The 22,905-nt window shown below is 42.6% G+C and overlaps 1 protein-coding gene across 1 annotated transcript in view; it reads right to left on the bottom strand.

The window, feature by feature from the left end:
* Window positions 1-22,905, bottom strand: part of tlcd4b (TLC domain containing 4b) — an 84,019-nt gene that overhangs the window by 21,026 nt on the left and 40,088 nt on the right. Inside the window, exon 3 of the mRNA XM_084328715.1 lies at window positions 13,255-13,344. Within this exon, the coding sequence (XP_084184841.1) occupies window positions 13,255-13,344 (90 nt within the window). The remainder of the gene's footprint in view (window positions 1-13,254; window positions 13,345-22,905) is intronic.

A 22,905-nucleotide genomic window follows, 5' to 3' on the forward strand; every position in this document is an offset into this window, starting at 1 on the left:
TAGGGCTGGGGTCTGTAGGGCTGGGGTCAGTAGGGCTGGGGTCAGTAGGGCTGGGGTCTGTAGGGCTGGGGTCAGTAGGGCTGGGGTCTGTAGGGCTGGGGTCAGTAGGGCTGGGGTCTGTAGGGCTGGGGTCAGTAGGGCTGGGGTCTGTAGGGCTGGGGTCAGTAGGGCTGGGGTCTGTAGGGCTGGGGTCAGTAGGGCTGGGGTCTGTAGGGCTGGGGTCTGTAGGGCTGGGGTCTGTAGGGCTGGGGTCTGTAGGGCTGGGGTCAGTAGGGCTGGGGTCAGTAGGGCTGGGGTCGGGGAGTCCAAATGTATATTGATAATTACATCAGTATGATTTGGCTTCAAACATTTTCACTTAGGAAAAAAATAGGAACTATGCTCAATTTAATATTTCATACATGTTATTTCCTATTGTCTAAGACAGTCCAAAGATATTAGTGAACACAAGCATCTCTCTCCCAAATCTTGTCAATGTCATCAGGTATACATTCTGAATCTGCTTGATAAGACGATGAATTGGAAAAGATGGTAGAGGAGACACTGAGAACGCCCGGGGGAATATGAATTAGTAGTTACTATGGTATACACGAGTTCCATTTCCATATCGGTCTGAATAGACCACCGCAACACTTCCAGTATTCTGAAATCAGAGGAGAGTGGGGGGAGAAAATGAATGAATGTGGATGAGAGCCTCAACATTAACGGTTGTAGCTACGGCTGTGGGGGTGCTGGAGACATGATCCAATAGACTTGTATACGCCAGAGTCTCCTGAAAACGGAGAGACCCAAGTCGATCGTCACTTCCTCTGCCGAGCTATAGTCACTTTTCCGTACCTACTCCCGAACTCTGCATGCACAGATTACCCACGGAGTCTCTCTGGATTGTCCAGAGATCTAGGTTTATCAATCTGCGCATGCGGAGTTCGGGAGTGTTCACTTTAATAAAAAATGTATATGCTGCAAATAATCACAACATGGCTAAATCCAATAGGCAACAACAGATGGCCATATTGACCCCACCAAATGTAACATTACTCAGCAATAGTAATGTTACTAATACTCACACAATGTAGTGTCCAACTTTACTCACTAAAGGTTCACTGAAACATCCCCTGTTTATTTAAGCATTAAAACCAAATGATGGACTTCAATGCATTGCACCAACAGACACCTTGGTGAGCTACATGTGACACGACTCACAGATCACTCCCTGGATCCCTCGCACTTCCTCTAGTTTATATGATACCATCGTCAGAAATGTCAGAAATTGATTTCCTGTACAGAAAGAGATCCACAGGGTTCCTTCCCACAGACATTGCAATTAAATGCAAGGACTTTTAAGTACGTTTCCAAGCACTATTTTTTTTAATTTTCAAGGATGACACTCAAAGGATACAATTCACTTTTAAATGCTGTTTTTTAAGCATCTAGAGCAGCTAGAGCATCACACACACGAAGACATGAGGAAAAGCAGTTGGAGCGTGCGAGACAGCGACTAGTCAGATTTGATTAAAACAGAAAAAAATATCGATTTCTTGATTCAGAACAATTTGATCATGGATGAACATTCAATGTGAATGGTTGATTTGAATTTCAAGGACTTTTTAACTCAATATGCGCCATTCACGTATATATATGCGTTTGCTCGTCAACCGTTGAACGGCAATCACGTATATATACGTTATTTGGTCAGTTTTCCTTTTTTTTCGATTTTAATATTCTATTCAGTGTCACGGACCTCTATGTTACTGTTAAAAGGCATACTGAGACCCCGAGAGTGCAATACCGGCCATATCCTGCTAGGTGGCAGTATCACTCACCCTTTGAAACCCTGTTCCAGACTGTGTCACATCTAATGTTGTCCGGGTGGAGACTTTTGGTCCAGGCAAGTCTAGCGGTTCATCCCAGAACATTGGAACGCGTCCATGGCCCCTCGATGCATGTGTTGTGCCAGATAATGTCGGGGACCCGATGGACATCAATACTGGAAATCGCGATCAGACAATTGGAATATTCTTTTTGGAATAACCCTGATCAAAGGTAAGGACTATCTGACGTCAATTCCACCTTGATCCTACAGTCAATTCCACCTTGATCCTACAATGATTTCATATCGATCCAGCCGATCAACGTATGTAGTATTCAAAACGAATGCCGTTGATGCATTCATGATGAAACATAATACCTATTATATACCTTTGATTTGGAAAGAGTAGCATGTCCAGGCGAGCAACGCGAACGCATTTAGCAAAATTCACATATCGCTCCATAACGCTGTTTCCAGGAATTAGCCAGGATCACTCTGAAACTATACAATATTCACGACGGGATAACACACAAACGTATACATGAAAAAATTTATTCTTTTCACATGTTAAACGAGGGATAGTTACCGTCAAATGAGCCATAGTATTGTCTCCATAGCTATAATATAGAATATAGATATAGCCCTGCAAACACCACAACGCACAGTGAAAATGCCTATAATTTAAAGCATGGCACATTTACTACAGGATGAGGATAATAGCTGGCAGAGAAAGAGTTAAGCACCTTGTTAAAAAATTAGCCGTTTAAAGAATTCCAGGCCTTGCCTTTTTTTTTTTAATCAAGCATTTTAAGCACTTCAATGACCTTGTGCGAACCCCGTGTACAAAAATAGACCCAGCATTCCTGTGATTAGTAGAAAGAGGATTGTTGGACTACGGCAATGTCATTAATATGCATTCTGCAGCTTCAACTCTTAAACCCCAGTGTTCATCATTCTGCCCTAAGATCTATTACCGATGACAGATATGATACCTACCACTGTGTCCTTTATGAAATGGTTGGATGGCCTTCTCTGGTTGAAAGGGCGTAACTATCTTTGTTTATTATTAAAGTCCTTATTGGTAAACTTCCCCCTCACATCATATCACTGTTGGGATAGAATCTCGGAACCTATTCCATGCGTTCAAATGCCGGTGGGGTCTGATGAGGATAATGAGTCATGACTAGGGCGGCGTGGGGGCAGAGCCGGCAGCAACCTGGAGGTGAAAAGGCCAAAGACGCACCAAATAATACCGGTTCTCACAGTCTGGCCGGTCGAGGAATGTTGAGCGACCAGCAGGCAGAACAATACGGTTGTGTGACGGGTCCTTATGACGCCATAACACCATCATTATAACACCATCATTAGAACACCATCACACCGCCTGCAGAATCAACGCTCACGCCGCTCCACAGGGCTCCACAGAGTAGCTCTATTAGTTAGGAGAATATTCTATAGATCTATACATTTCTGAGGATTATTAAACTTAATTAAACTTCCTGTGGTGTATTTTCCTCTGTGAAGGGTGAATAATTCATTCATAAGCCCTGTTCCGCCCGTCAAATAGCAGAGACGTAGGATCATAGAACATTTCTCAGAGATTTCCATTAGCATGATGCCTTCAAATATTAAAACTATACAAGTAGGTTCCTAAATATTTCTTGTCGTGAATACTAGACAATATCCATGGTTTCTTTTTCCCTTTATTGCGTGTTTACAGTGGCTTTGAGGTTTTATATGGCATCGTAACAATTTACGAGCAAACCATTACGATAGCGGCATATTCAAAGGGATCATGTATGTCACTTGTACACAAACATTTCCATCAGCACAGATGTCTTCGAATATTAAAACTATACAAGTATGTTCCTAAATATTTCTCTGTATTTATGTTCATCATGAATAATTGTAAGATGTTCTTGTTAAAATGACAAGTCGTGAATACTAGACAATATCCCTGGTTTCTTTTTCACTTTATTGCGTGCGTACAGTGCCTTTGAGGTTTTATATGGCATCATAACAATTTACAAGCAAAACATTACGATAGCAGCGTATTCAAAGGGTTAGGGTCACGTATGTCACTTGTACATAAACATTTTCATGATCAATCACCTAGTCTGAAACATCGTCTTTCCAACTGCTACGACTATACAAAATATAAATGACTATTATTGACGGTATGGTTGCAAAACTACAGTGGTCAATGTGTTGCTAGTTAATGTGTTGGGTCTGCCAGATCTGTTACGATGAAATAGTTGGGTTGTCTTGTCATTATTATACAGGGGAGGAGAAGTTAGGCAAAGACAACCTGTCCCTGTTGTTGGTGTTTAAGGGAGGAATGTCCCTGAGACTCCAGAGATATTCTTCCCTTAAACACCAACTAGATACAAGATACAAGAGTTTTATTTGTCACGGCATACAGGTATACAGTGAAATGCAGGGGTCTAGTTGACTAGTAGCAGGGAGCGTCTCTCACTTAAACACCAACTAGTAGCATCTAGTAGCCCCCCCCCCCCCCTCAATTGTACAGTTTTGCTTGTTTATACAGTGTTTCTCCCCCCCCCCCCCCCCCCACCTCCAATGTAAATTACCCAGTATGGTTGTCAATATCCCAATGTACCCAACCCCCCCCCCCACCCAACCTCCTCCAATGTACAGTTTCTACGTCAAATGGATATACTCCCTTTTCTTGACTCCTTCTGTATCACAAACAGTACTGTATTTGCAAATCTGGTATGTCATAAATGTATAGATGTAGCAGTACTGACTATCTGTATGTCAAGTATGTCATATATATCCTGATGAATTGAAAATGGGGGACCCTGATGTAAACAAGACGAAAGTCTTTCTCTGGTCTGCATCCCCTTAACAATTGTGTGTATTGAGCTGTACTGTATTGTACCCATTCTGCAACCTGTTAATAAAGTTTTCAATCAATCAATCAATCAAGCAGGGAGCGTCTCAACTAGTAGCAGGGAGCGTCTCTCACTTAAACACCAACTAGTAGCAGGGAGCGTCTCTCACTTAAACACCAACTAGTAGCAGGGAGCGTCTCTCACTTAAACACCAACTAGTAGCAGGGAGCGTCTCTCACTTAAACACCAACTAGTAGCAGGGAGCGTCTCTCACTTAAACACCAACTAGTAGCAGGGAGCGTCTCTCACTTAAACATCAACTAGTAGCAGGGAGCGTCTCTCACTTAAACATCAACTAGTAGCAGGGAGCGTCTCTCACTTAAACACCAACTAGTAGCAGGGAGCGTCTCTCACTTAAACATCAACTAGTAGCAGGGAGCGTCTCTCACTTAAACACCAACTAGTAGCAGGGAGCGTCTCTCACTTAAACACCAACTAGTAGCAGGGAGCGTCTCTCACTTAAACATCAACTAGTAGCAGGGAGCGTCTCTCACTTAAACATCAACTAGTAGCAGGGAGCGTCTCTCACTTAAACATCAACTAGTAGCAGGGAGCGTCTCTCACTTAAACATCAACTAGTAGCAGGGAGCGTCTCTCACTTAAACATAAACTAGTAGCAGGGAGCGTCTCTCACTTAAACATCAACTAGTAGCAGGGAGCGTCTCTCACTTAAACATAAACTAGTAGCAGGGAGCGTCTCTCACTTAAACATCAACTAGTAGCAGGGAGCGTCTCTCACTTAAACATAAACTAGTAGCAGGGAGCGTCTCTCACTTAAACATAAACTAGTAGCAGGGAGCGTCTCTCACTTAAACATAAACTAGTAGCAGGGAGCGTCTCTCACTTAAACACCAACTAGTAGCAGGGAGCGTCTCTCACTTAAACATAAACTAGTAGCAGGGAGCGTCTCTCACTTAAACACCAACTAGTAGCAGGGAGCGTCTCTCACTTAAACACCAACTAGTAGCAGGGAGCGTCTCTCACTTAAACATCAACTAGTAGCAGGGAGCGTCTCTCACTTAAACACCAACTAGTAGCAGGGAGCGTCTCTCACTTAAACATAAACTAGTAGCAGGGAGCGTCTCTCACTTAAACACCAACTAGTAGCAGGGAGCGTCTCTCACTTAAACATAAACTAGTAGCAGGGAGCGTCTCTCACTTAAACATCAACTAGTAGCAGGGAGCGTCTCTCACTTAAACACCAACTAGTAGCAGGGAGCGTCTCTCACTTAAACATCAACTAGTAGCAGGGAGCGTCTCTCATTTAAACATCAACTAGTAGCAGGGAGCGTCTCTCACTTAAACACCAACTAGTAGCAGGGAGCGTCTCTCACTTAAACATCAACTAGTAGCAGGGAGCGTCTCTCACTTAAACACCAACTAGTAGCAGGGAGCGTCTCTCACTTAAACACCAACTAGTAGCAGGGAGCGTCTCTCACTTAAACACCAACTAGTAGCAGGGAGCGTCTCTCACTTAAACATAAACTAGTAGCAGGGAGCGTCTCTCACTTAAACACCAACTAGTAGCAGGGAGCGTCTCTCACTTAAACATAAACTAGTAGCAGGGAGCGTCTCTCACTTAAACACCAACTAGTAGCAGGGAGCGTCTCTCACTTAAACACCAACTAGTAGCAGGGATCGTCTCTCACTTAAACATCAACTAGTAGCAGGGAGCGTCTCTCACTTAAACACCAACTAGTAGCAGGGAGCGTCTCTCACTTAAACATAAACTAGTAGCAGGGAGCGTCTCTCACTTAAACACCAACTAGTAGCAGGGAGCGTCTCTCACTTAAACATAAACTAGTAGCAGGGAGCGTCTCTCACTTAAACATCAACTAGTAGCAGGGAGCGTCTCTCACTTAAACACCAACTAGTAGCAGGGAGCGTCTCTCACTTAAACATCAACTAGTAGCAGGGAGCGTCTCTCACTTAAACACCAACTAGTAGCAGGGAGCGTCTCTCATTTAAACATCAACTAGTAGCAGGGAGCGTCTCTCACTTAAACACCAACTAGTAGCAGGGAGCGTCTCTCACTTAAACACCAACTAGTAGCAGGGAGCGTCTCTCACTTAAACACCAACTAGTAGCAGGGAGCGTCTCTCACTTAAACACCAACTAGTAGCAGGGAGCGTCTCTCACTTAAACACCAACTAGTAGGGGTGTAACGGTACACAGAAACCACGGTTCGGTATGTACCTCGGTTTTGAAGTCACGGTTCGGTACAGGTTTTCGGTACAGTGGGGGGAAGTTTGGCTTTCCATGTTCCACTCAGGGGTGATGTAGTGTGCAGTAACTAATTGTACTTGTAGGGCTGTCAACGAATATTCTTTATTGAAATTAATAATCTACTTGTTTTTGTTCTGCATGTGCGTTTGTTAGTGGTTAATGTACCATTGTATTCGTTCTGTACCACCTTAACCACATGTATACTCTTGTCTAGGGCTGTCTTAAATACTTCGAAGCTTCGTTCGATGGCACAAGCTTCGAACATTTAAAAAAAAATCGAAGCTAAAAAAAAAAAAAATTTACTTCGATTTTTTTTAATGTTCGAAGCTTGTGCCATCGAAATAACGTGTATCCATTCAACTAGCTGCTGTACTGCTATGGTAGCTAGCCTAGCCGCAATGCTATGGCCGATCCCATTCACGTTAGCATGTAAGCTAACAACAAGAGCGTTAGGTTTAGTCTCTCGCTTTTTGAGAGACATAAACTCTCCGCTCTTGGTGGTACATTGTGTTGATGACTCTGCACCCCCCCTTAACAACTGTTTGTATTGAGCCGTATTGTATTGTACCCATTCTGCAATGTTAAATAACGTTTATCCATTCAACTAGCTGAATGAATGAATGAATGAATGAATGAATGAATGAAAACTTTATTTAACAGATTGCAGAATGGGTACAATACAGTATGGCTCAATACATACAATTGTTAAGGGGATGCAGACCAGAGAAAGACGTTTGTCTTGTTTCCATCAGGGTCCCCCATTTTCAATTCATATAGACATTTATGACATACACAACATACATGACATTTATGGCATAGGGACATATAGGTATTTAGTACTGATACATTTGTGACATAAACAGTATTCAAATATACAGTACTGTTACCCCTAGATCCTGACAGAGTATATACATATGATGGGGAGGGGACTGTACATTAGGAGGGGGTGGGTGGGTGGGAGAGAAATATACATACGGCGGGGAGGGAATATATACATGCGGTGGGGAGGAGACTGTCTATTAGGAGGTGGTGGGGGTTTTGGGCATTTATGGTGGCCAGTTTCGAATTGCAGCCTCCCGTAGGTGCTCTTTAAGAGCGGTTTTGAATGTGGGTAGGGATTCACATTCCTTTACAGCTTTGGGTAGGGCGTTCCACATTGATGTGGCATAATTGCGAAACGTGTTTAGTCCCTTGTTTGAGCCGAATCTGGGTTTTACATGATTTGTGGAGCTTCCTCTGGTGTTGTGATCGTGGTATTCACTGACCTTTGGGAAGTATTTTGACATGTACATGGGTACCTTGGTCGTGTAGTGTATCTTGTAGACCAGGCCCATTGCAAGTTGCTGTACTCTGTCGTCTACTCTAAGCCATCCTAGGTTGTCAAAGTGGGCAGCGGTGAGGTGGGTTTTAGGAGTAAGGTCAAGCAGTAGTCTGACCAGTTTGTTTTGAGATGTTTGTAATTTTGTTTTTAGCGCCTTTGAGGTGCTTTGGTACCATGAGGTGCAAGCATAGTCGTAGTACCCTTGAATGAGTGCTCCTGCCTGAGTCTTCAGGGTATTCTTGTTTACCAGAGAGGAGATCCGGTACAAGAATCTAGTTCGTTGGTTGACTTTTTTTATTACATTGGATGCCATTTTGTCACAGGAAAGATTTTCCTCTAGGATGGAACCCAGGTAGGTACTGCTATGGTAGCTAGCCTAGCCGTAATGCTATGGTCGATCCCATTCACGTTAGCATGTAAGCTAACAACAACAAGAGCATTAGGTTTAGTCTCTCGCTTTTCGATTTTCATTTTTTATTTTTTACTTCAATTTTTGTGTGTGTGTGTGTGTGTGTGTGTGTGTGTGTGTGTGTGTGTGTGTGTGTGTGTGTGTGCGCGCATGGGGCCATTGGGTGGGGCCGGGGGACAAATACACTGGAGGAAAGTAACCCAGCTCAGCACTGCCCAAATTATATCATCACTATTGCCTGTTTGAAGGATATCATCCTCAAACACATATACACCTACATGCCTTGTAGAATTCCACACATAAGAAAGAAAGATACTGGGATGAATAAACAAAATAGGAAATAAAATGTAGAAATGCATGCAATACATAAATAAATATGAATCTCCATATATGAAATAGAACATTTAGATAAGGTGCTACTGAGATGTTTTGGTGAGTTCTTTGTTTTTTTGTGGAAGTAGCCTTTCTTAAAAATGCATGAACATTCACTGATAATTGGTCTCTAGTGGAGTCTCTACAAGGTCTACATTGCCGGACCGTGTAGAATCCGGACCTTGTAGACTGACATAATTCTGTGCATAGTTTAGTCTACACAGGCCATATTTCAAATAATCAAAATCTTACTTCATTCATCTTAAACATTCTTGATTTGGGGGATTGGTAGTTCCCATGAAATCTGAAGTTGTTCAAATGACAACAGCGATCCACCTTGAATTAAATCACACAGCCGAGTGAAACCTTGTTGGCTGCGTCACAGTCACGAAAGGGGCTACTTAATTAATTAATCCAATCCACTTTATTTATAGAGCACATTTAAAAACAACAAAGTTTACCAAAGTGCTGTACAAGTCCCACAACATAAGATAAAAAAAATAAAAATAAAAACAATAAACATTTTTTAATTTGTAAACATTTTTTAAATCGAATCTTCGAATTAAAATCGAAGCTCGGCCCCCGAAGCTTCGATTGCCAAAAAAAAGCTTCGAAGGTCAGCCCTACTCTTGTCTACAATAATCTTGTCTCAGGTTCTGTCTCAATAAAAAAACTTGCAAACTGCTAACGCCGCCAGTGCCGTCAGCTAACAGTTAGCATCTTCCTTGCGGGTGCTGGCAGACCAGTAATTAGCCATGACCCATTGGCAACCTAAAGAGTGACCGTCATTATGACGTATGTCGACAAATAATGTTAGTATTGATTATGTTTTTGGTAGATTTTTATTGTTTTTACTACCGGGCAGTCGGGGGGGGGGGGGGGGGGGAAGAGAGAGAGAGAGAGAGAGAGAGAGAGAGAGAGAGAGAAAGAACAGGAGACAGAGCGGGGGGAAGACATTCGGCAAAGGACGGCGGGTCCGGGAATCGAACTCGGGTCGGCCACTTCGCGACGCAGCGCGTTACATGGTTGGCCACTTGGGCGCCCCAGTATTGGATATCTAATGAATATGCTCTTGTTGATAGACTTGTTTGGGGCTGTACCGAATGTTTTTTTTTTTTTTTTACATTCGAAGCTTCGATTGAAGTATTCGAACAAAGCTTCGAATGTCTATTTAAAAAAAATTACAGAAAAAAAATACAAAAAACAATTTTTTTTTTTTTTAAACTAAATCCTCAATTTGAATAAAGTGATTAATCTGATTAAATGAGTCTTTTTCTTTTATTAAATCAACTTTCTTTAATGAATATAACTCATCAGTTTCATCAACATAAATAATCCAATAAGGGCACGGTTGGTATGAAAGTGATGGTGACGACTTATAGTATAATATTATAATATTAGTGTAGCCTAATCTTTAACTGCAACTGTGAAGAAAACCCCCATTGGTTTAAACAGATTGAATAGACAAAAAAATATTAAAAAAATATATATATTTTTTTATTTTATTAAAAATTAAAAATTCAAATGTTGATTTAGAATTTGAATGTCAACATTATGATCGAAGCTTCGAAGCATTCGATACAGTCCATGTCTCATTGAAAGCTTGCAAATACGCTAATGCCACTGCGGTCAGCTAACAGTTAACATCTTGATTGTAGCAGAGGATGTGAGAATACAGAGGAATTACCCACGACCAAAACGTTGGGTTACCCAATAACGATCCGTTCGTGTTCTCCTACTGTACTTGTAAAATGATTAAGGGGCAGAGGTATACACGAATCCGACGGAGTAACGGAAGTAAACAAGTCGCCATTATTGCCCAGTATGCAGTACCAATATTGGGGGATTAATCGGAATATATATATATATATATATATATATATATATATATATATATATATTAGTTATATAACCCTTTAATCGACTGCTTTGTTGTTGAATCAAGTCAAATCCTAGGTAAGCGTAAGCGTATATTGTGCGTGAACGTTGACGTGAACATGCGGCACACTTCATAGGTTTCGTTCCGCGGTAAACGAAGCATTGACGTCGCCGAAAGAAATAATAATTGAAAGAAATTTTTTACAGTACCGAAATGTGGCACAGACGGAAGGCACGTGAATCAGTACTCGGTAGTGCCGACGTGATTCGGAAGGTACCTTTAAAAGTACCTAATTCGGTACCCATCCCTACCTGGAATAGAGAACAGAATGTTGATTTTGTGACGAGTAACTAGTACAGTGCACTGGGGTGTCCAGGGCCCAGACAGAGCAGAGGGCTGTGTGAGAGTGGTACCCGGACAGCATCTGTGAGAGGATGACCATCCTTATCCCCTAGTTTGGGGGTCCTAACAGGCCTGAGAACAGTTTTAAATGTATCGTATTCTATACCAGAACAAACTGGTTCTCAGGGACGTTTGACTGGATGAGATTGAGACTTTACAGACGCAACATATGACAACGGTAACCGCCTTTTGGGTGTGAACAACCATTACCTCATCACTAAATGTACGTGTATAAAACCTGCCGTCGGTCACTGCTCATCACTTCATTCTGCATACCCATGCGTTTGAATCACAGATCTGTAACCTTACTTGTGTGAATTAGAAAAGCCATCCTTTGTTATATTCTGAAATCTTACCGTGTCTCGATCTCATAATAACCATGAGGCTCAGTTAAACGTTATTGTTGAATAAACACACACACACAAGGAGGGATGGGGTAGGGGGGGCTACCGGAAGGGAATGGAGAGGAGGTGGGTCTGACTAATGTCTGGTGGGAGGAGCTGCCCTGGAGGCGACTCTGTCCTCAATACTGCAAAGGTTTTTAGCTAAAAGCAATGATACCAGGGAAAACTAGAGCTGATAAAAACATGTGGGACTCTTCTAAACACCAACGATAAGGATGCAGGAGGAGGAGGCAGGCTATATGTAAAACATTCAAAGGATGGTAGCATGGGGTGCCCTACACACCCACACCCACACCCACCCCTCCTCCTCCTCTCTCCCTTTCTCCTCTTTTTCGTTCCATCAACGACGCTGGGCCAGGGGGCCGACAGAGAGACAATGAGAGCGAGGGAAGTGCTCTATTGATTGGACGGCCAGAGATGCGGGGTGCTGCTAGGAGGGTCAGCTGGAGGGGCAGTGTGTGTGTGGGGGGGGGGGGGGTCACATGAAGAGAGAGAGAGAGAGAGAGAGAGAGAGAGAGAGAGAGAGAGAGAGAGAGAGAGAGAGAGAGAGAGACTAGGGCAAGACTAGGCTGCTGTTGTATGGTATGAAAAGAAGCCTTGTTGGTGGGATTCTCTACCCTGTCTGTTCTGAGAACTGGAGAGAGGAAGAGGGACAGAGGGAATGGCAGAGGAGAAGAGTGGTGTGTATTGGGAGAGACAGGGAGAGAGAGAGAGGAGCGGTGTGTATTGATAGACAGAGAGGAGTGATGTGTATGGAGAGAGCGCGAGAGAAAGAGGCGTGGTGTATATAGAGAGGGAGAGAGAGAGGGGGAGATGAGTTGTTTGTGTATAGAGGGAGAGAGGGGGGGGGAAGAGAGGAGTTGTTTGTGTATAGAGGGAGAGAGGGGGGGGGGAAGAGAGGAGTTGTTTGTGTATAGAGGGAGAGAGGGGGGGGGAAGAGAGGAGTTGTTTGTGTATAGAGGGAGAGAGGGGGGGGGGGAGAGAGGAGTTGTTTGTGTATAGGGGGAGAGAGATATGGATTGAGTGGCGAGTATGGAAGGGAGAGAGAGAGAGACATTGAAGCAGAGAAGAGAGAGAGCTGTGGGGAAAGAAGATTTAGATACAGTAGTAGTCAGAAAGAGACAAGAGAGAGAGAGAGAGAGAGAGAGAGAGAGAGAGAGAGAGAGAGAGAGAGAGAGAGAGAGAGAGAGAGGAGAGAGACAACAATAATGAGGCAAATCCAGTGAAACTACACCTCTGGAGACACCTCTGTCCCCTCCTTCTTTTGCCTGCTAAAGTGACAACGATAAGATCTGTCAAAATAACCTTTCTTTTTAATGTAAATAACTTTTTGAGGATGTGTTTTCAGCTCAGACTTCTAGAATAAATAATTTAGTTTTACTATATTATTTTAAGGCTACAGTTATATATATATATATATTGTGGAGGTTGTGCTTGATGTTCTTGCATCCATCCCTAACAACTGAATTGGTACGATAATGAAGTACTGAACCCAAATACTGTCACGTTCTCTTACCAGACGGGGTCTTCGTTGACGGCGTCATCGTACCGCAGGATGTACAGACAGAAGAGCCCGACGATCAGTGCATGAACTGTGGAAACCAACCTGGAGACACAAACATTTGACAAGACTTTATTGAATCTGCGGATCAAATGACATTTGCACATTAGGTTCAACACGCTTTTGGAACGCCTATGGATACAGAAAGCATCTTCTCTGCCACACGGTCTGGCTACCTATTGCAGCAGAGATAGAGATGGAGAGAGAGAGACAGAGACACACACACCCCGGTTGACATGATTATATAGAACAATAGGAGGTTACTATGCCAATAATAATAATAATATTCCCAGAAAACAGGAACTGTAACAATGAGCAATCATGGAGGTAAATATCAGACCGGCAATACGTCATCCGCACAGATTTTTTTTGGCCACGCCTCTTTTTTGATGACCACGCCTCTTTTTTGATGGCCACACCTCTTTTTGGGTTTGTTCATAAACTACAACTTTAGGGGCGGCTAAGTGGCGCAGTGGGCAAGGCGCTCGCCACTAACGCAGGAGATACTGGGTTCGAGCCCAGCTCTCGGCGTTGCTTCCGGCTTGGCTGGTCGTTCATACTAATACAATTGGCAGTATTAGGGGTGGGAAAGCCGGTGGGTGGGGATCAGACGTTGTGGACAGCGACTCCTACAGGTCGGTTGGTGCGCCTGTACAGCAGAATCAGGAAGCATCGGGGCCAGCGTGTCCCTCCCACGCTGAGATCGCGCTGTTCAGGTGAAAAGATGCCACGGCTGCCTCCTCGTGTACCGGAGGGGACACGTGATGCAAGGCTTCGTCCACATTGCAGCCGACCAGTGGGAGGCATGGCCTAACAACGTTCGAGACAGGGGAGGGTAGAATTGGATAATACGAAATTGGGATGGGAGAAAAATTTAAAATGGGGAGAAAAAGTAGATCAAAAAAATAATAAACTACAACTTTAGGACAAAACGCAAGGATATAAATCACAACAAAGACTATCAAGGCCCAGAAATAGTCATTACCTCTTAGTTTCAGGTGATTCATAAGCGTGATATTAAATGCCCAGGTAGGGAAATGAGGAGATATCCTGCAGCTGAATGAGGAAGTTGTTATACCATAGAAGACTGAAGAGGCCCGTTTGAAAACTGATCAGACCTATAACCTTTCATAACGGTTTGAGCGCTCAATGGCAGCCAGTGTTGGAAAGTAAATAATATGATGCACTAACAAACAAACTTTTCAAACAATGTAAGCGTTCTGCCGACAGTTTTTATACAGGCCAGATATACAACGGAAGGAACAGCATCTGAGTTTCCTCCAAAAGTAGGCGCGGCCGCGAAAAAGGCCAAAGTACCCGGTCTGATGTGTGGGACCATGTTAACTGCAGCCATGGTCAAATACATTATCACTCCCTTTATGCAATGAAGCAAAGAGCAAACTCTCATATCTATTGGTGCATATGTATGTCCATCTGTATCTCTGTGTGTGTGTGTGTGTGTGTGTGTGTGTGTGTGTGTGTGTGTGTGTGTGTGTGTGTGTGTGTGTGTGTGTGTGTGTGTGTGTGTGTGTGTGTGTGTGTCTCTCAGGCCTCACACTGTAGCAGCCATGACCTTTGGAGTGATTATCTGGGCCTCTGAAGAGACACTTCAAGTCTCCGACGGCCCCTTATCTCTCCAAAGCCAGGCCCACTGACCCTCTACGGATATCCTACACAGTACAACCCCCCCCCCCCCCCCATTACACCAGCCCCAGTACCTCTACTGATACCCTATAATACAGTAGAATCCCCCCCTGGTTACATCTTCCCAGTCTCTCTACTGACACCCTCAGTACACCAGTCTCTCTCTACGGACACCCTCAGTACACCAGTCTCTCTACTGACACCCTCAGTACACCAGTCTCTCTACTGACACCCTCAGTACACCAGTCTCTCTACTGACACCCTCAGTACACCAGTCTCTCTACGGACACCCTCAGTACACCAGTCTCTCTACGGACACCCTCAGTACACCAGTCTCTCTACTGACACCCTCAGTACACCAGTCTCTCTACTGACACCCTCAGTACACCAGTCTCTCTCTACTGACACCCTCAGTACACCAGTCTCTCTACTGACACCCTCAGTACACCAGTCTCTCTCTACTGACACCCTCAGTACACCAGTCTCTCTACGGACACCCTCAGTACACCAGTCTCTCTACTGACACCCTCAGTACAGCAGCTCCTAGCTCGGCGATATGAAATATACCACATTAATATTGGTTAATATGTGGTTGGTTATCGTTCATTAACATTTATAGAATGTAAAATCGGTATCACGCTTTCATAAATCACATATAATACGATAATGGATCATATTGTATTATGGCCCACTGTCCCTCCACTGATGGGTATGTGTGATTGGTGAACTTAGATTTGAATATTTGTATGTTGTATTGTTGTACTTTAAGTGAACATATATGCCTTGAAACATGATCGAGTATGTGTGATTGGTGAACTTAGATATTTTATTATATAATATTTGATGTGTTATTGAGGTGTGTTTTATTGTATTGTATTGATTTTATTGTATTGTATTGATTTGTGTGGACCCCAGTAATAGTAGCCTAACCTTAGCCTATGCCTGTGGCAATGGCTAATGGGGATCCGAATAAACTAAACTAAACTAAACTGACTCCAGGGAGCAGCAGCTGCCCCCCCCCCCCCCAGGCCACAGCAGCTGGCTTCAGGCCTGGCCGAGAGCAGCTATGGCAGGGCTGGATGAGGGGGGTGGACGAGCCCGTTATAACTGCTGGCAGCAGGGAGGGTCATCCTGCTGGAGCTGAGCGTCTAAGAATGGAACGGCCATGAAGGAACTTGGCTGAAGGAAGTGGGTCAACCATAAAATGACAATGTCGTCTAGTCTAGTCAGCAGGGCTAGACTCTGGAAATTCTCTGTCAGCTGACAGTCATAGGATTTGCTTATTAATCGATCTGTAAAATTAGATTACAGATTATGCATTAGGACCTCTTTAAAATCTAGTGCTTGCCAGAGGTGGCCGGTGGGCATATAATTTATTTTCCTGGAAATAACTTACTCGGCATGGAAAAAAGAATAAAAATGGACTTGTCAAACCGACCGAATAATTAACTAATAAGGGGCAGCTCTGCTAGTCAGTTTAGCTCAGCCTTTCCCCAGATTCTCTCAGCAGTGATGGGCCACCAATGCCCACCATAGCAAGAAAACTGCCACTATTGCTAGAGATAATGGGAGATATATATGCATAGGACCATATATATAAACAACATTAGAATATAGACCAATCTCCCTCTCAAAACCAAACAATTATGAAGATAATGTATACATTTTCGGGCGGCCCCCTCTTCGTTGATTCACCGGTCGGTTGGGTCTTAGTCGACCAAGACTGTTAGTTGATTTCTATATATTTTCATGCCGCTTTCAATCAAAACTATTCAACCCCCATTGCACATTAGGTTTATTGGCTAAATATACAATTACTCAACCGTTTACAATAAACAAATTACACAAGAACTGTTTAAGTTGTTTAATGAAACTAACGTGAAGGGGACACGTGATGCAAGGCTTCGTCCACATTGCAGCCGGCTTGTGGGAGGCATGGCCTAACAACGTTCGAGACAGGGGAGGGTAGAATTGGACAATGCGAAATTGGGGATGGGAGAAAAATAGAAAAAATGGGGAGAAAAAGTAGATAAAAAAAAAGAAAAGCTGATAATAAAAGACGTTTTGTTCAATGGGAAACTTTTTTATTACCGAATATCGTGATATACCGTGAACCGGGGTATTTTTGCCCAACAAGGTTATCATACCTTCAAAATGTCTAATTACAGTACTGTTATATTGTAATTTTTTTTTATCAATAAAAACTATATATTACATATATATTGAGGCCGCTTGATCACGGATAATATAAGACGGTTATTACATGTGCTAGATTGCAGCAAGGATGATACCCCACCTATAGCGATGTTGTCCCTGGATGCGATGAAAGCCTTTGATAGGTTGGAATGGTCTTATTTATGGGCAGTACTAGAAAGAATGGGATTACGAAAAGGATTCATTGATATGATTAAAGTATTATACAAAGACCCATCGGCCATGATTACAACAGGTATAATCGCCTCCGAAATCTTTCCGGTATCGCGCTCTTCCAGACAGGGTTGCCCTCTTAGTCCCGGATTATTCGCTTTATCATTAGAGCCTTTAGCACAATATATAAGACAATCCCAATCCATAGAACCAATCGCAATTAAGGGCACACAACATCATATTAGTTTATATGCGGACGACGTAATATTGTTCATGCAAAACCCTAACACCTCAATGCCTCATCTTCTCAAGTTGATTGATGACTTTGGTAATCTATCGGGATTTAGGATAAATTGGCCAAAGTCGGCCTTCCTTCCACTTAATGCCCCTGCAAAGAATATACTCCTTCCAGAAAAAATACCAATGGTTAAACACTTCAGATGTTTAGGAGTTGAGGTATTCCCTACTATAAGCCAAACGGTGAAGTACAATTACATACAATTCCAAGATAAGATCAAATACGACTTTGACAGGTGGTCCAAACTTAAAAACTCAGTACAGGCACGAGTATCAATAGATGGATGTTTTACCTAGAATCAACTTCATTAGCTCAATGTTACCGTTACCCCCTCCTGATGGTTACTGGAAAGAAATTACACTCCACCGCATATACATTTATTTGGAATAACAAACCTCCACGAATAAAAAGATCCACCGCACAGAGAAACAAAGCCGACGGAGGTTTGGCATTTCCAGACTTTTACCACTATTTTAAAGCGTACTCTTTAAGACCACTGACAACCTGGTTTGATTCCCAAGCATCTGTATCCTGGAGAAACTTAGAAGAAAATATAGTAGCACCACATAGACTGCAGGACATAGTATACACCATATTATCACTTAAGCAATGCAAATTGAAATTTGGCCCCCTTATTACACATGTGATCCGGATATGGCGTGAAACACAAACAAAATATTCTAACCAACATAAATGGCATAGTCATACCCTATTCAATAACAATGCACTCCTTATTGGAAAACGACCTATAAGATACCCCAAATGGGAAAAGCAGGGCATACACACATTGGGAGATGTTTTCAACAAACGAGGTTTTTGTAGCTATCAAGATACATAAAAAATTTAACCTCACCAGTTCCACATATTATTTTTATGCACAGTTATTAGATTGTTTGAAGGCTCATGGAGTCCCATTAAGGATACCAATTGAGCACCACAGATGTCACAAATTCTTCTATGAAAGAGAGACATCGAGAGGCTTCGTATCTGATTTTTATCATCACTTACTAACGTCCTCGTATGGAATCCTCCCCCTAGACTCAGTCTGGAGGAGGGATATACCAGACTTGGAAATAGATTTTGATGGCAAGAAGTCTGGGCAAACATTCGAATTGCGTCACGTAACCCAGACCATCAACAAATTAATCTTAATTATATTCATAGGACATACCTGACTCCTATACGATTGAACAGAATGGGACTTAAACAAGACTCCAGATGTTCCTTATGTACAAATGGGGATGAGGGTACATTTATGCACATGTATTGGGATTGCCCACCGGTTAAGATATTCTGGAAAGAAGTGTCCCAGCAATTATCAGAATTCTTATTTCTGAACATACCTGTACACCCCTCTGTATTGCTTTTGAATGATGTTTTTCAGTTTGCAGCCCCTATACAGCTAAAGAGACTAGTTTTAACCGGTCTCACAGCTGCTAAAAAGCTGATAGCATCACGATGGTTTCAACCGGAAAAAATGTGCCGGAAGGTATGGGTTCTTACCTATCTCGATGTGATTTATCTAGAAATTTCTACAGCAAGAATTTTAGGTGTCAGTGAAACCAACATTGCAATCTGGTTAGAAGTGGTGGAGAGAATAAAAGGTAGCATATGAATAGTGCCTGGTTAGAAACGAATGAAAATGGATGGATTATCCAAGTAGGGGTCCGGGGGGGGTGAGCGAGCAAGAGCATAATGTATGTAGGGTATTAGATAGCAAGTATTAGGTATATATCTCGTAAACTACACTTATAATGATTCAAATGGTGATTTCATTGGATGTTTACTGTTAATGCTTGCGTGTCCAATTTGATGTTATGTTTAAAAAATAATTAAAAAAATATATATAAAAAGAATATTCCATATATATTGTTGCATTTGTTGGTGCTCCTTACATTTTGGTGGGTGCTCCCAAATTTTTGCTGGTGCTCCCAACTTTTTGAAGTTGGGAGCACCAGTGCTACCACGTAATTTTTTTTTATTTCGAGCTCTGCTTGGTGGACTTTGAGGTCTGCTTGGGACCATTGTCCTGTTGGAAAGTCCAATGACGCCCAAACTTCAGCTTCATCACAGACGGCATGACGTTTACTCCAGTCCTAAGAGTTCCTGATACTTGACTGAATCCATGATGCCCTCCACACGCTGCAGGTTACCAGTGTCAGAAGCGGCAAAGCAGCCCCAGAGCCTACCACCATGCTTTACTGTAGGCAGGGTGTTCGTTTCAGCATATGCTTCATTCCGCCAGACATACCGCTGATCCTTAGGCCCAAGAAGCTCCACAGAACAGAACTCCAAAACATCTGTGGCTTAATATAGTTTTGAGCATATTGGAGCCAACTTTTCTTGTGCTTTTGAGTCAGTAGTGGTGTACGTCTTGGAGTCAGGGCATGGAACCCTTCAGTGTTTAGTATGCGCCCCATAGTGTATATAGATACTGGACTGTATAGGACTGTGAAGCTCTGTATCCCTGCCCCCTGTACCCCCCCCCCCATGCTGCTTTGACACCTGAATTTCCCCAAGGGGATTAATAAAGGATCATCTTATTTTATCTTACTGTGCAAACTGAAACCTCAGTGCCTGCTGCCACCAAGTCTTGCTGCAGATTTTTACACCTGTTTTTACACACTTGTTTTATACACCTGCTTTTATCTCATCACGCTCCTATTGATAGATATGATTTTATTGAATTTTACCATGTGCTTATTTTTAATTCATGATGCAGACATAACATGAAATAACTGAATGAGAACCGTCAATGTCTGTATACTGTGTGAGCTGCGAGATTAATTTCCCCAAGGGGATTAATAAAGTATCTATCTATCTATCTATCTATCTATCTATCTATCTATCTATCTATCTTTTACAGTCACTCAAGGGTTTTTGACCACTTGCCTCTTCAGGAATCTGGTGTCAGCCACTGATAGCTTCCTCTTTCTGCCACGTCCAGGTAGTGTAGTCACATTTAACTTTGAACTTGCTAACGATGCTTCCAACTGTATTTCTAGGAACATTCAGTGCTTTTGCCATCTTTTTCTATCCTTTTCCTTGTTTGTGCAAGGCCATTATCTCTTGCAAAACAAAGGAAAGTGGTGGAACAGAGGTTTTTCCTGCATGTGGGGGGAAACGCAAGTTTACAGATTTGGCGATTCAATCAACTAATCAATAAGTTGACTAAATCTACAACTATGAGAAAGAATTCCTTCAGTACAGAATGGCCCCAGATACATTCATCCTGAAGCCAAATAAGAATAGCTTCATTTCGGCTCTGAAACCCTACTGTACACTGACTGGACCCAAACCCGGTGATAAAACAAAGACAGATGTGTGGAACCCAACCCAACAGGATCCGCCCCAGAACGCACCCCAAAGACCCCAGGGGGGGAAATGACCGATACAAGCCGATGTTGTGAAACTCTTAATTCTCTGTCCGTTTCTCTTCTCACTCCAGATGTCTCCCTCTCCCCCTCCCTCTCTCATGAAGACCACGGTCACAGAGTATGACTTGGCTGTTACACAACACCTCTGAACCAGACCTCAGCTCCTATCAGCACTTGGCCTTTGACTGGTTATGTTCCATGTAAGGGTTTGGCCTGGCTGATGGTCATCAACATTGTGGTTTCAAAAGTTCCACGTAGGATATTACATTTGATTGTATCTGGAGCTACTACTGATGATTTATCTAAGTAATCTATTAATACTTTTTTTGTATTATTATTATTATTATTTTTTTTTTTTACACTCTAACACACAAACACACTATCTCTCATCTCTGTCTCTTACTATCACACACACAAGCACAATCGCATACACATAGCCTTCAACTTGTACACACATATCTCATACAGTAAGTAATTATATGTCTTTATCCAGATATCTCTGTACATGATATCTATAATTCCAGATATCTCTGTACATCATATCTATAATTCATATCATGTACGTCAATGCTCCACTTGTTTTGTCTACTCTCCTGTATAAATATTTTGTTAGCTCGCCATTCTTTAGGCTAGGGCCATTGCTGTAATCTAGGTCTCTCCATGTTGCAACATGTCATTCTGTCAGTAAACTCTATCCTTAAATCAAAGACGCTGTTCTACCTCTGTGAATAATATCTGGTCAAATGATTCCACATCAGCGGTAAACTCAAGAAGTCACTGATACAGACATTATGAATCTCTTAGGGATGTGATTTTGCCCGTATCCATATCCGTCAGGTTTCTTCCAGTGCGTAGGCCGTTTCATTGTATGAATGTCTCTTTAATTCAACTGAATGTAACAACAACCAATCACATATTGACAAGTAGGCTGACGTAGATAAACATTCATTCATACCTTTATTTATTCTCGAAAAGACAAATGAGGTCACCCTCATTTTCAATGTCGTCGAGACTTTACAGACTTTTGAATGCACACATTTCTACAATATAACAATAATAAATATGAATAACTATCTATATCGTACCTTTTTTTCCCCCACACATAGACCGCAGTCCAGAGTGCCCCACAGCAATTAGTATAAAATGAACATAGGCATAAAATCAGCACACAATTGACAGAATAAACGTGCAGACTCAAGAATAGGCATAAAATAAGTACAATGTCGCTCTAAGGCTTATGAACCCCCCGGAACAGTCAGTCCCCCAAACACCCCACACATCAATCCCTACCACATCCACATCCACATCCACATCCACATCCAAGACACACACCCCCCCGATAAAGCACGTCATGACAGAAGAAAACACACCGCCCCATCTCCCCCGGAAACATGTTGACAAACATTACATTAGGAACCCGTTGATGGAGGTCCTACACAATGGACAATGTGTGCTGGTGTTTAAAAAAAGTATATGTGAAATGTATATCAGATGTTTTTGTTTGGCCGATTATCAGATTCCAGTGTGAAGTGGTCACGCTCCTGAACTAACCCGCATGTGTAAATTAACAATAACGAAGATGGACGTAAACATGGAGGACATAAGTTGATGTGCCGTGGAGGCCAGATAATTCTTGAGCAGATGACAATGGGTGCAAGAAGGACGTGAAAGAGAGACATTTCTTCTTTCAATATGCTCTTCAAGTTTTGCTTAGTACAGAAGTATCACCACAAATACTTATAAGGTTAACACCTCACTGACCCCCCCTCCACTGCCGACCTCCATCACAGCCGTCTTCCATGTTTGTATTCACAGAGTGACTCCCGCCACAGAATTGTGATGAATGTCAATCTAGAGTGACATAAAGCCGCATGAATTCTGATATGACTGTTCAGACTGAGGTCACATTGCAAATAATCT

Source organism: Notolepis coatsorum (genome assembly GCF_963971535.1).
Source record: "Notolepis coatsorum genome assembly, chromosome: 14".
Classification (NCBI taxonomy): domain Eukaryota; kingdom Metazoa; phylum Chordata; class Actinopteri; order Aulopiformes; family Paralepididae; genus Notolepis; species Notolepis coatsorum.